Source organism: Hippichthys cyanospilos, chromosome 7 (genome assembly GCF_059441005.1).
Source record: "Hippichthys cyanospilos isolate Australia breed blue-spotted pipefish chromosome 7, RoL_Hcya_1.0, whole genome shotgun sequence".
NCBI classification, from domain to species: domain Eukaryota; kingdom Metazoa; phylum Chordata; class Actinopteri; order Syngnathiformes; family Syngnathidae; genus Hippichthys; species Hippichthys cyanospilos.
In genome coordinates this window covers 1851997-1865870 of record NC_142375.1, presented here as the reverse complement: position 1 = coordinate 1865870, position 13874 = coordinate 1851997, and the positions used below count along the sequence as shown (strand labels likewise).

The 13874-nt window shown below is 44.1% G+C and overlaps 1 protein-coding gene across 1 annotated transcript; it reads right to left on the bottom strand.

Moving 5' to 3' along the window:
- Positions 1-276: 276 nt before the first annotated feature.
- Positions 277-6269, bottom strand: LOC148420615 (galanin receptor type 1-like). The gene is made up of 3 exons (XM_088419845.1): positions 6250-6269; positions 3150-4429; positions 277-1535 (listed from the first exon to the last, which is right to left on the bottom strand). The coding sequence occupies exons 2-3, from the start codon at positions 3821-3823 to the stop codon at positions 665-667; spliced, it is 1545 nt and encodes a 514-aa protein (XP_088275971.1). The 5' UTR covers positions 3824-4429; positions 6250-6269; the 3' UTR covers positions 277-664.
- Positions 6270-13874: the final 7605 nt, after the last annotated feature.

Below are 13874 nucleotides of genomic sequence, written 5' to 3'. Positions count from 1 at the left end.
TATCTAACTTGTTAGTTTCAGTCACTGCATCATTGAGTTCACATTGAGAATGTCTTTCAGATAGTAGAAAATAACACCTCAAAAAAAACAACAAAAAAAACATGGATCAGCAAGGTGTTGTATTATACCATTTTTGTATTGGACTTGGTAGCCGAGAATTAGATACCTGGGCTCCACCAACTGAGTCAATGCCAAAGCAGGACCAAGAAGTTGTTTTTGCCCTGTTGGGAGCTGTTTTTTGTGGACCAGTGCTAAAATAACCAACAAACCATGCTGGCCGATGCCAAGTCCTTATTTATTTTTTTAGGAAGGATGGATGAAAGCTTTTAACAGTTGACAAAAAAAATAAAAAATAAAAAACACCTTTTACTTGGTCTTGGCATCTTTGGAATACTTCGGTGCTGTCAAGTAAGCTGCTCCAAAATTTGTCAGATTGGACCAAAACATTCAACATTCCTGAGTTCCAGAGAAAATTTTGATCCCCAAAGTCAAATCCCTGTCTTCGTTTGGCTTTAGCCGTAGGGGCTTACTCACCAAGCAAGGTTTTTGCTCTCTGGAATTTGGTTTGCCACCTCCGTTGATAAGAGTGTCTTTGGGATGTTTTTGGTGCCAATTGCTGCCCGTCGTGACATAGATTGTTTCAGGGATTGGAACTTTTATGAATTCATTGTTCTTTTACCACCATACACAACAGATTGTTGAAGTCCTGAGTGCCTCTTACAGGGAGAGTGCTTGTGCCAGACCCCATCCTTGAGGGGAAAGACCCAAAGGTTTCGTGGGCCGAGTGTCTCTGCAACGGCAATAAGTCAAGTCGAAAGGGGCTGAGGGAGGGATCGAGGTTGGGTTTTAATGCGCTCCACCGGCAGGGGAACAGGGCACCAGTATTTTCACACAGACTTGGGCTAGACTGGCACCAGTCCAAGATGCTCTGTTCTGATCCGCCACGGTTGTTAGAAATCCTCTGGCTGAGTCCCTTAGCCTCCGCAAGGCTCAGAAGGGGAGGAATAGTAGCCACCGAGGTGGAGATGCCGATGGCAGCAGCCACGTGGTCCCGCTCAGTAGCGCCTGCGACAGAGGGAGATACTCCTACCCCCGAAGTGACAAAGGAGGCGCCCCCAAAAAGGGCGGTCACCTTTTGGTAGTACCGCGCCCGTATCACCTTGGCAGAACGGTAGAGATCCCCAATGAAACAGTAGCAGATGGGGTTGAGGCTGGAGTTGGTCAGCCCCAACCACTGGGCGAACGGTCGGGTCTGGAGGAGCCAGGAGGGTGGCCGGAGCTCCCGGTCGATCCACAAGTCAGCTACGTAAAGCGGCAGCCAGGAGGTGGCGAACAGCAGCACCAGGCACACCACCATCTTGGCGATTTTCTGTCGGGTCTTCAGGCGAGCGGCGTGTATTGCTTGGCTACGCGGGTCCAGATCAGCAAAGGCCGACCGGGTGCTGCCCCACAGGCGCCGACCGGTGAGGAAGCTGATGGTCAGGTTGAAGGTGACCGGAAGGCAGTAGAGCATCACAAACAGCAACACGTTGTATCTACGCAGGAGGAATCAATCAGATAAAAAGTGGTACTTTAAATTATTTTCTCTTTTTACTAATTATGTCCCAATCCAATTTTTTCACACTCAAGCTTAGAGTCCGAGACACCTGATTTTGAAGATTGATCGAGAGAAGCCCTGATACTTGGGCGAGGGGGGCTTTTTCAAGTAAAACATAAATGGAGGGGAGGTGCACACCAGATTTACAAGTGATGTATTCCTTTGGTTGGCAGGTCTATCTTCTCTGCGATTAGTTGAAGATGTAGAATTGAGAAATGTTTTCAAAATTCTTTTCCGTTAAGCAAAAGCCAGTTCATTGCTATTCTGTGATCAAACAAGACCTACATTAAATTTGAATGGGGTGAAACTGGGAGTCAAAGAGGATTTTTCCCCACAATGAAAGAGTAAGCTGTAGTTTAAAAGCTCTCACTGAAATCATTATACACTATTGTTGTCAAAATAATTCTGCAAAGGATTTATTTTAAATTAATCAAAACTTTGTTTAAAGCAAAACTAATGAACTTTTCAACTTGTAAATGCATGAGGGGGTATGTACCAGTTTTACAGCCACCAAGCTGCACAAAAAAATGTGGTGACTGCTGTACGATATGCCTCCATTATCTCATTCGTTACAAAGATGTCGGCCGATTCAAACGTCTTTGTGCAAATACTACGGTTGTAGAAGAGAAGAAAAAAAACACTGAATAAATGAAAAGTTTTTGTTTGAGCAGACAAAAAAAAGACACAGGAGGTTACCCAGATAGACCCTTGACTGTCCAGGTAGCCTCCCATTTTTTCAACACCGGCCCAGCTTTTATGAGCTTAAAGACAAGGAGGGATTTCCAACTGAAAACCGCCATAGTTCTGTTCCTGCTGGACTAGTAAGAAACTTTCCATGCTTAAACAAAACGGATGGGCTTTTTCTTGCTATACTGATGCGTGACCCCCGAAAGCCAGGTACAAACTGTTTGGTCAATTTTTGAATTTATTTTAGCTGAGTGGTACTTTTGTCATGGGTCATTCTTGCTTTTACTTGCATTAAGAAACTTGGAGAAAAAGGCCGTACAAAAAACTACAAATATGGCAACTGCTTAACGGCATGTATGGCAGTGAATTTTGATCATCTACATCAGGCATGTCCAAACCCAGTCCTCGAGGGCCGCCTATCCGTCATGTTTTGGAGGTTTCTGTCCTACCACACCTGATTCAAATGATCAGCTCATCAGCAAGCTCAGCGGAAGCCTGACAACAAACCTGATCATTTGAATCAGCTGCATTGGATGACGGAAACATCAAAAACATGCAAGAATAGGTGGCCCTCGAGGACCGGGTTTGGACATGCCTGATCTACGTGCAATGAATATTATCATCGAAGACATTAAAATACAAAGCAATCAACAAAACGTTTTGTCCGAGGAGACAAATTGAGAAGGGATTTTTGACATACACCACCCTGGTTCTGTTCCTGCTGGACTGATAAGAAGACCTCCATGTTCAAATTATAATGGATGAACTTTTTTTTTTTTTTTTGTCACATGCCTAAAACCAAGGTACATTATGTAATAAGTATCAAACAGCACCTTTGCGAAACGTTTAATTTTGGAAAACGTACCCTTGTTTTAGGCGAGGCTTGGGCCATTCCTCCTGGCACACCAGAATGGAAAAGGTTTCAAAGGTGATCTTCTGCTGACGGTTGACAACGGCGATGGGGGCACACATAGCGGACGAGGCGGCCCACACCACGGCGACGGTGGCCAGGATGCGTCGCCGGGTGAACATGGAGCGTGCCCTGAGCGGCGAGCACACGCTGTAGTAACGGTTGACGCTGATAACGGTGAGCGTCAGAACGCTGGCCGACACCGAGACGGCCTGCGTGAAGGGAACGACGCGGCACAACAGGTCACCGTACACCCAGGCGGTGTAAATGCGACTGGCCAAGGTGATGGGCATGCACACGCACACCACGGTCAGGTCGCACACGGCCAGGTTGAGCAGCAGGCTGCGGGTGGCGCTCACGCCCGCCAGTCGCCGACTCCGCTGGTGGGTCAGCACCCGCAGGGACATCAGGTTGCCCACAAAGCCCAGCACAAAGGATAGGCAGTACATAATGGTCAGGGCGATGGTGCTGGGCTCGTGCAGGGTCCACAGCAGCATGCTCTCCAAGTCCGATGATGGGATCCCCGTGCTCAGGCTGGGGTCAGGCGTGCCGTTGAGTCGGTCTTGCAGGCGAGAGATGCCGGGCTGAGACAAAGTCCAGTCCAAAGGGCCGTTCTGGAAGGAATCCATGATGTTTCCCTTCCAAGAATATTTTTGTGACTCCGGAGAAATTGATACAGATTTCAAGAATCCGAAACGAGCTGATCTTGAAAGTCCACATCTGTCAGATATTTTCGTCCAAAGTGGCCACCTTCTTGCATCTTTTTGGGGACAGCTTTTGCATGTGTTTTCATTATAGGCATTGCGAACAAAAACTGACTTTTGGGGGCTGATATATTTTGACTGTGAAGGTCACTTCTAAAATCTAAAATTTGCAGATCTCTCCCTTTTCAAGCATGACTTCTTGAGATTTTTTTGTGGATCTACTTATTTAAAGCAAATTTCAATGTTCCTAAGAGAAAAAGGCCCCTGTGGCTGAATTCTTTGGCTGAAGAAGACATAATACTGGTGAGATAATTGAAAGGATTATAGGGATCAGGATTGCTTAGCGCTTTTGAATGAGTAATATCTGCTAACGTGGTTGTTCATGAAATGTTGCCATTTTTTTGCACGCTGATTCAATCCACTCATCCCTTTTTATGGCCTCACTTTTACTACCGTGTAGGAGTCAGTCTTAGGTCCTGTTGTAGAGCATCAAAACATCAGGACTACCGCAGCGGTTCCGGCATCTGTGCACTGTACAAAAAAAAAAAGATGCCAATGACAAATGTACATCCGCTTTGCGCAAGCAAAACAACAAAAGATCAAGTCCTAAATTCAAATGTTTTGCCATTCTGGAGTAAATAATCGCAGTACAGTAATCCCTCGCTGTATCGCGGTTCATCTTTCACGGGTTCGCTGCTTCCCGGATTTTTTACAGTGTGGATTTATATATATATATATATATATATATATATTTTTTTTTTTTTTTTTTTTTTTTACAGCGCATTGTGCTCTGAATCCTGAATGGCTCAGGGGCTTTACTGTCTAAAAATAAAATATTGACGCTGTACTGTATTGGTTTTTCACTTGTCAATTTATTACAAAAGGCAAGAGGATCCAAAAGCTTGCTTTCGTCTCTCCTGTGTCTCTCCTCTAACTGCCTTGTGCGAACGTGCTAATAAGCACAATGATTTACAGCTTCCGCTCTGGGAGCCAATCATGTGACTCGTAGGCGTGCCGAGAGCAAGCGCACACACTATGTTGACACACAGACAGCAATGGAGAAATGCGCAGCTTTGGAAATGTGTCTTTTACCTAGATTTCTTTTGCAATAGATTGAAATTTCAAGTGTATTGTGATGATCTAAGAGGCTTCACTTTAATTCGATCCGGGCATATCCGTTTATAAAAATCTTGTTCAGAAAAAGAAAGAGCTCCACAACTACTCATAACAATGTGCGTGTTCAAGACGAAGAGGCATATTTAAACAAATTTGGGGCTTTAAAACAGGTTTTGATTTTTAGTTTTATTCTATAGTTTATTATTGCATTGTAAAATAATATAAAAATAAAGCTGGCTACTTCATGGATTTCACTTTGCTCGTGTTATTTTTGGAATGTAACCCCTGCGATAAACGAGGGATTACTGTACACGATTTACAATACTCAACAGGTCACGTTGAAACTGGTCCAGATAGATTTCAGTGACAAGAAAATGGGCTTTGAAATTTTAAATTAAAAAAAGATGTAAAATAATTGGAATTGGTCTTTGAACTGGTTTGATTGCTTATGAGACAGTCTAGAGCAAAAATTGTATCAGATGACTTTTGATGCTAGTTGAAATTGGTTCCAATTTGGTTTAGTTGACACAGAATTGGGATTGAAACTGATATTATCAGCTAAATGTTTTAAAGTTTTTCTCTTTTTTTTAAAGCAAGCAATCACGAGTTATAAAGCTTGCATTGAAATTGGTTCAGAACTTGTTCGGTTGTCATAAATTGAAATTGTAACTGGTTTAATTCGTTTCAGTTTTTCCTCCTTTTGTAGCAGCAAGTTGGATGCAAGCAAACATATTAGATGATTCATTATGATTGCTTGAAATCAGTTAAGAACTAGTTCAGTTGACACAGATTTGGGAATTTTTAGCCAATTGGGCGCAACCAAATGTTTGCGTAAATTTGTTCAGAACTGGTTAGTTGACAAAGCAAGTGGGATTGAAACGGATTTATTCAGCAAATTGTTTTAAGTTTTTCTCTTTCCTCGTCAGTCAGGAGTAACTAACTGCATTAAACAACTTTTCATGGTTCAGTTAACACAGAATTGGGAATGAAAGTGGTTTAATCAACTAAATGTTGAGTATTTCCCTCTTATTTTAGCCAGTCAAAAATTAGCATTTGATGCTCAACAAGGTTTGAACGGCTGTGGCTTGTATCAACTTTTTCACTAACATGGAATTCCGAATTCCAAGTATTTTCATGAATATATTACATTTGCATCTTGAATATCTGGATTTGTTTGTACGAGAGCAATTCAAAGTGACCACACAAATCCACAATCTTCAAAATCATTCACAAACCATCAAGTCAGGGGAAAAAATATTTTGCAGTCATTTCCTGGAGCTCCCTTGAATTTTTTGGATGAGGTTGTGGAGGCAAGAAAAAAAGTCCTCATTGAGTGTGCTGCCACCGCATCGGCTCTTGCATTCCCATGAGCACATATCAGCATGAGACGATCCAACACCGGCCTCTAATAGACTTTCTTACCTTCCGGGTTGGTGGAACTCATGCGAGAGCCCCCTACCAATCCCACCCCTCCACACTGTGGAAGAGAAACACACAAGAAATTTTCCCTTAACACCAATCTTCATCGACTGCTCTTTATCACTTATTAACATCCCCACTAGCGCTCCGTCATTTAAACACAGCATAAAGCAAGAATAGTTACAACAGGGCATATAATATATAAATAACAAATATATATATATTATATATATATAAATATATATATATATATAATATATATATATATATATATAACAAATATATAAATATATATATATATATATATATATATATATATATATATATATATATATATATATATATATATATATTTACATATGTATGTGTATAGATAAAAAATATATATAAATATATACATGTACATACATATATGTACTGTGCATTTGTATATATGCCAATATAACAAATATATACATACATACATAAATATATATATATATATATATATATATATATATATATATATATATATATATATATATATAAACAGACATCTGTATATATGCATATACGATCTACTATGTAAATTAAGTGCACAATATATGCATATATACAGATGTCTGTTTATATATATATATATATATATATATATATATATATATATATATATATATATAAACAGGCATCTGTATATATGCATATACGATCTACTATGTAAATTAGTTAAGTGCATGCTCAATGAGAAACTGAAAAATAAAAGCTGTAGTTTACCAAGCAGCAAGCACCGATGAAGGACATATTAAAGATACGACACGATATTCCTGGGTGGTAAGTCAGAGTTCCTCGCGAGCGGCGGACATCTGCCGAGCTTGGCTTCCAGTGTGCGACTGTATATGGAGTCAGCTGGGGAGGGGAGTGAAGTGGCGTGCGTGCACGTAAAGCGCACCCGCGCACAATGGAGCAGACGGGAGTCAAATTGAGCCAGGATCGAGTGTGAAAGTTCTGCTCGATTTTATGATAGTTGACTTTAAACACAAAGACACATTTGCAGGTTTTTTTTTTAATGTTTGTCCTTCATGGGATGGTATCTATCTTTGCTGCTCAGCTCCGCCCACACACACAGGTGAAAATTCAAATGCTTCTCAATTTAGATCCAGCCATCTGTTGAGTAGATGAAATTTTCCTTGCAATCAGAGAAAATATATAGGCCCAAGTCTTTCTTTGACAAAGCCACTCTGTCAGGTTTGGGTTGGGATTCATTGTTTTTTTGGGGGCCCATTCCAAAAATACATGTTCAACAAACACAGAGTTTAACCCTGAGCTCTGAGTTGACTTTCACCGAGATGGGGAAACTGAGTTTTCGGTTCTAGAACAGCTGATCTGCGTTAATTCAATCAACTCCGAGTATGTTCACCCTGAGTTAAGCGCGTGCATGACGGCAATAAAAGCCATCGTCAATGGAGCACCGATACAATGAGTCACTATGGCAAATGAGACCAAAAAAAAAATAAAAAAATCAACTTAATTCACTACACCAGAACTGGTAAAATGAGTGTGTGATTTTGGTGAGTATGAACAGATATTTAAAAAAAAACGCAACACTGCTCCAGCGGCTAAGGAGAGACAATCGGTGTAGGAGACAATTGTTGACCGAGTCAGTGCGTAAGTTAACGCAGTATTCTTTTAACATTTAATCACACTATCATATAATATTACAGGTGAAAACAGTGATGTTCAGGTATAGCCTACATTTTAATGTTATTTAGGTACAGTAACTGAAAATGAAATAACACATTATTCAATCACGTGAGTCACAATTTGCTTATACCCAGAGGCCCTTGAGTGTAACTCACTTCGGCTGTTAATATATTTAACATATTAAACAAAGTCACATAGGTATCAGTGGCCATTTCAACGTGTCGTAAATGTGTCCAGTTTGGATTAACAGGAAGCCAACAGGAAAAGGCAGAGTATTAGGAATTAAATAGGAAATTATCACGGGTCGAGAGAGGACCCAAGAGCATGTACAGACAGGTAAGTGCTGACCTATAGTGCTGAGTATAGCAAGTTGGCAGGAGGAAGACAATATGGGAACTTTGGTGGTAGTTCCAGATCAAGCAAGTTGAGGCAAGAGCAGGCAGACATGGACGGCAAGTTGGCAGGAGGTCAGAGTCAGGCTTTGTCGATGCACGTCTGGACAAACGAGGGCAGTAAGCGGGCGGGAGGTCAAAGACAGTCCGGGGCGGAACACGTGTCGACTGGCAGTGAAAAGTGCTGGAAGACTTGGCATAACAGGACAAGACAATCTGGCGAGTGCTTGAGGTTGAGACCGGTTTAAATACTGAACAGGTAATGAGCTGCAGCTGTGGTGATTTGGCTAATTGGCAAAGGAGGCAAGCAGGTGTGGCGAGGTTCAAAAGGAGGTGACTAGTGGACTGTGACAGGAAATATTATGTATTATAAAAATAGGAACATTAGGAAGCCCTACAAAATAAAACCATATTACTGATCCAAGTCAGAGCTAACAGCAGAATGTCATTACCAGAATATAATTTAAATTCTCTCATCACTCGGCAGACAGGCACTTTGCCCGCATGCTCTGCGTTGACAATATTAAAAAAGAAAACTACCATTTGAAAAAAAAAAAGGAAATGAACTCAAAGCACGTCCACAGTGTGTGAGATTACAAATGTGTGGCCGGAGAATGTTGTTCAGATAAATAGATGAAAAACGCTAGCGTTCAATTAAATATGTGTCCGGCAATGACAAAATATCGAGCCATGATCAGAAAACTCTCTTGATGCAATGCTCTGTGGATTTAGTCTACTTCAACATCGATGGGATTTCGGATAAACAGAGACCCCATATTTCAAATCTCAACAGGAGGGAGGAGACAAGGATAAACTCAGAGTTTATTTGATAAAACCTGTCAGCGAGCAGGTTAGGTTCACAGAGTTACCGCAGTAAAAGACTCAGAGTTTAAGTTACCTCTCTTTCTGGAACGGAAAACTCAGACTTTCCCTCACCTCAGGGTTGACAAACTCAAAGTTTTCACAAAACCCACTTTCTGGATTGGACCCCAGGTCTTGTGGGGTTATGTTCAAATTTCTTAGTTATATTTCTGTTATCCTCGTATCTGCCTTTTCTTGTCTTTGTACTCGTTAGAATGATTTCGTCCACCCTGTCTGCTTACCCGTCCCCCGTGTGTGAAACCAATCAGTTTCCCTTCCTTTAATGTTGTCCAGCTGTTTTGCATTCTCCTAATTTGATGCAAATATATTTAAGTCCCAATTTAATTCTGTTTTGTTGTTGAGTGATCATCTTTATGTCATGCTGCCAGATTGTCCTCCTCCTTCTTGTCGACATCTTAATCAATCCAAGTTTCCCCTCTGAGTATTCCCAGTCTATCCTTGCGGAGTACCGTGAGTTAATGTCAGTTTGGAGTTTTGGTTGTTCTTTGGATTGATATGTTCCTTTTCTCAGTTCGTTAAACCTTAATTTTATGAGCTCCAACCTCTCAGTCTTTCTGCATTTTCTTGGGGTCGACTACCTTCTTCTGCTTCCCCAGCTACATTCTAACCTGACACAATCCTTCCCAAATAGTAGGGTGGGCCACTGTTCACAACTAGAAGCAGGCTTCAGCTTTTGGCACGTGAAGTGTATTTGCACCTTCATAGCACCAGGTGGTGCTTCCATTGTCAATGTCTATGCTGGACTTGTAAACATTTTAAATTGCTGTCACCAATGTACATTGGGTCAAAGATACACCTTGCGGATGCGCTGGGACACATCTTCAGTGATGTACCCTGGGATCATTGGGGGTTTCGGGTCTCTCAACATCAGACCCACTCAGCCCAGGTGACCCGACCAGGGGTGATCAATCCCCTGCCTGTGTCCCAGCTGTGCTTGCCCACAGTTCTGCCCTCTTTATCCAAAGCCATCTTGTGGCTTTCTCTGCGGCTTCCCTTGCAGATCTAATTGTTTTTCATTTCGCCTCCCCAACAAGTCCTAGCTGTGTGAATACTTTGCAGAGTGAACGCCCTGCAAAACCCACCTCCAGAGGCTCACAGCCCTGCACTCGTCCACCAGCTCTTGATAATAGCACGCTTCCTCTTATTGGCCTCGTCCATGCGTTCTTCACAAAGCACAGTCAGCTCCAGAATGATCAGTTGCTTGGTGGATTCTGACACAATGATCATGTCTGGGCGAAGTCTGGTTGATGTAATCCTGGGTGGGAACTTCAGTTGTCTGCCCATGTCCACTTCCAGTTTCCAGTCGTTGGCAGAGGTGAGGAGGCCGGACTTTAACCGTAGTTATTTTTTGGGCTTCTGCCTAGCTCTGTGGAACGTAATGGTCTCTGCTCTGAAGTGGCCTTTGATGGTGTTGATCGCAGTGGTAATACTGTTTCACTAGAGAACGTGACTTTGTTGGCTTGAAGCTCATTCTAGTCCAAGTCCACCTACTGCCTGGTACAGATGTTGTGGTGATGGACAGGTCATCCATGAAGGCTCTTATTGGGGGCTGGTGTACTCCAGATGTTGTCAGGGGGCCTCAGCACTCAACCTCAGCTGATTTGACGATCATGTTCATGGCAAGGGCAAAAAGGATGACTGAGATGGTGCAGCCCGTTATGATACCTTTTTCGAGCTGATGCCAATCTGAGGTGCCTGATCCAGATGTGACCCTTAGCCTGAAATTACTATAGTAGTCCAGGGACAGGATGTCAATGGAGAGCAACCTCGACAAGCTTGTGTGGGATGGAGCAATATGCGTTGGCGAGATCAAACCACAGCACTGTGAGATCCCCCTTCCCTTCACATGCTTCCCTGAGGAGCTGTGTTATCACTCCAGTGTGTTCCAAGCAGCCTGGCACTCCGGGGATTCCACCCTTCTGAACTGAGGTGTCAATATAGTTGCTCTTTAGAAAAAACTCCGTTAGCCGTCATGACAAGATGCTAAAGAAAATCTTGCTCTCAACGCTCAACAGTGAGATGGATCAAAACTGACTGATGTCCTTGGAGTCTTCTTCCTTAGGGATCCACACACCCTCCGCATACCTCCATTGTTCAGCAACTTTCCCTCTACGCCAGATCACCTTAAGAATCTTCCACAAGTGATGAAGGAGCAGCGCTTGTACACTAAGTACGGGACGCCGCTCGGACCAGGGGCTGAAGCAGTTCTAGCTCCTTTCACCACCTCCTGAATCTCTGACCAGGTGGGCTCCCTCAGGGTGAACGCCACTGTTGGTGGCTGTGGGCTTATGAGGGCTCTCTGTGGTTGAAGCTCCACTGCTCTCTCTGGGACGCTCAAGGTATCGTGCAGGAACGAGTTAACCTCCTTGATTGAACAGACTAGACTGCCACTGCGCTTATCCCCCAGGAGCTTCTTGGCAAAAGTAAAAGGGTTGGAAATGAAAGCTGCATGCTTTTTTGCCCTTTCCTTCCCTCTCCTTTGGTGCCACTTTGCTCTACGCAGTGTCATGAGCTTTTTCCTCTGGATGTTGCAAAACTCGACAAGCGGTTCCTTTTCAACTTCGCTAGCCAACTTATGCTGCTGTTTGAGGCATCAAAGTTCTTGGTGGAGTTTCTGGATTTGGTGGAGTTTCTGGATTTGAGTGGCTCTGCCTTTCAAAGTATAATAATCACTGTCCACATTGCCAAATCTTTCAGCCGTGTAGCTGACTATGATTGCAGTCATGGTCTCGAGCCGATGTTCTACTTCCCCCTTACTTGCGGTTTCCAGGATCTTGCACACGTCAGTGTCAAACTGAAGCCATGCCGACTGGTTCTTAGCTGGAGGCCATTTGATCCGCTTCTGTTGGACTGTCTTGCAATGATTGAAGGGCTCTGCTGCTTGGAGGGACTGGGCTCTGTGGGGTAACTCCAGGCTGGGCTCCTCCTGTGTCTCACCAGGATCATGTCCTGTGCCTTGCAGCATATTCACCTGCTCCCTGCATTTCATCCTGGCCAGATGTATTTTTAGGTCGTGTGTATTTTAACACACTTTTCCGCAGATGCATCTTGAATTCGTAGTCGTATTTCCGTTTGCGTTGGTCAGTACCATTGAACCAGTTCTGTTGGGGTTCTCATCCTTCCCCCCTCTCGGGCTCCCGTGGGGGTATTTCTTAGAATGCTTCTTCGTAGCAAGTTGGGTTTCTCCCTCATGGAAGACACAGGTTGGGGTGCTAGCCCTTCCTGACCCGGGTGCCGTCTTTACGGCTGTCAGTTGTCTTTCCAATTGTCACCAAACTGTCCTTGGTTGCCACCCAGACTGTCCCTGGGAGTCACTGGCAAAGCCAGACATAAAAGGTGAAAAATACATCTTGCGGATGCGCTGGGACACATCATCAGTGATGTAACCTTAAGTTCGTCTGACGTATTGCTGTCAGTCAGTCTTGGCGAATGGTTCACGTCAGTCGATCTGACAGACGATTACTTTAATGTCCCCATTGTGCCTCATTACATATGCTTTCTGCGCTTTGCTTACAGGGGCACCCACTGGCAGTTCCGGGTGCTCCCATTCTGCCCCTCACTCTCACCAAGAGTGTTCACTCGCATTGTGAAGGCGGCCCTTGCTCCTCTGCAGGCAAGGGGCATGAAAGTTCTCCCATACCCGGATGACTGGCTGATCTGCACGCAGTCTTGTGCGCAGGTAAACAGGGATACTACCGTGCTGCTTCGTCACGTGTCTCGGGTATCAGGGTGAACTTGGCAAAGTCTGCTCTGGTTCCTTCACAACAGACTACCGACCTTGGGTGTCGCTGGACTCTGTGACCATGCTGGCCTGCCCTTCAATTCAGAGAGTAGACGACATTTTGCGTTTCCTGGATGGTTTCCGCCGAAACAGGCGCCTCTCTTCCGGACATTTTCTATGTCTACTGGGCAAGTTGACTTCTCTCACTGCGGTGGTTCCTCTGGGGCTCCTACACCTTCGTCCCCTACAGATTTGGTTGGACGGCTTCCGCTTGGATGCCAAGAGACATCGGCACTGATGCCTAATGGTTTCTTGTCGCTGTCTTCTCGCATTGGCCCCATGGCACCAGCGTGCTTTTGTGGCCGCAGGTGTTCGGCTGGGAGTGGTGCTGTCTCACCGGGAAGTGGTTTACACGGATGCCAGTCTCTCCGGCTGGGGTGCCGTGTGGCAACACAGGTTCGCTCAGGGGCATTGGTCGTCGGCGGATGCCGCAGATCACATCAATGTCCTGGAACTTTGTGCTGTTCATCTGGCACTCATCCACTTCCTGCCGTTCCTTTGGGATCGGCATGTCCTGGTGCGGTCACATAATACCTCGACAGTTTTCCACATCAGTCATCAGGGGAGTACCAGGTCCATTAGGCTGCTGTTGGTCGCTCGAGACCTTCTTCAATGGGCGACCGCCCACCTAGCCAGTCTGCGGGCAGCCTATCTTCTGGGTGTCCTAAAATCAGGTTGCGGACTCGTTGTCTCGCAGAGTTCCAGC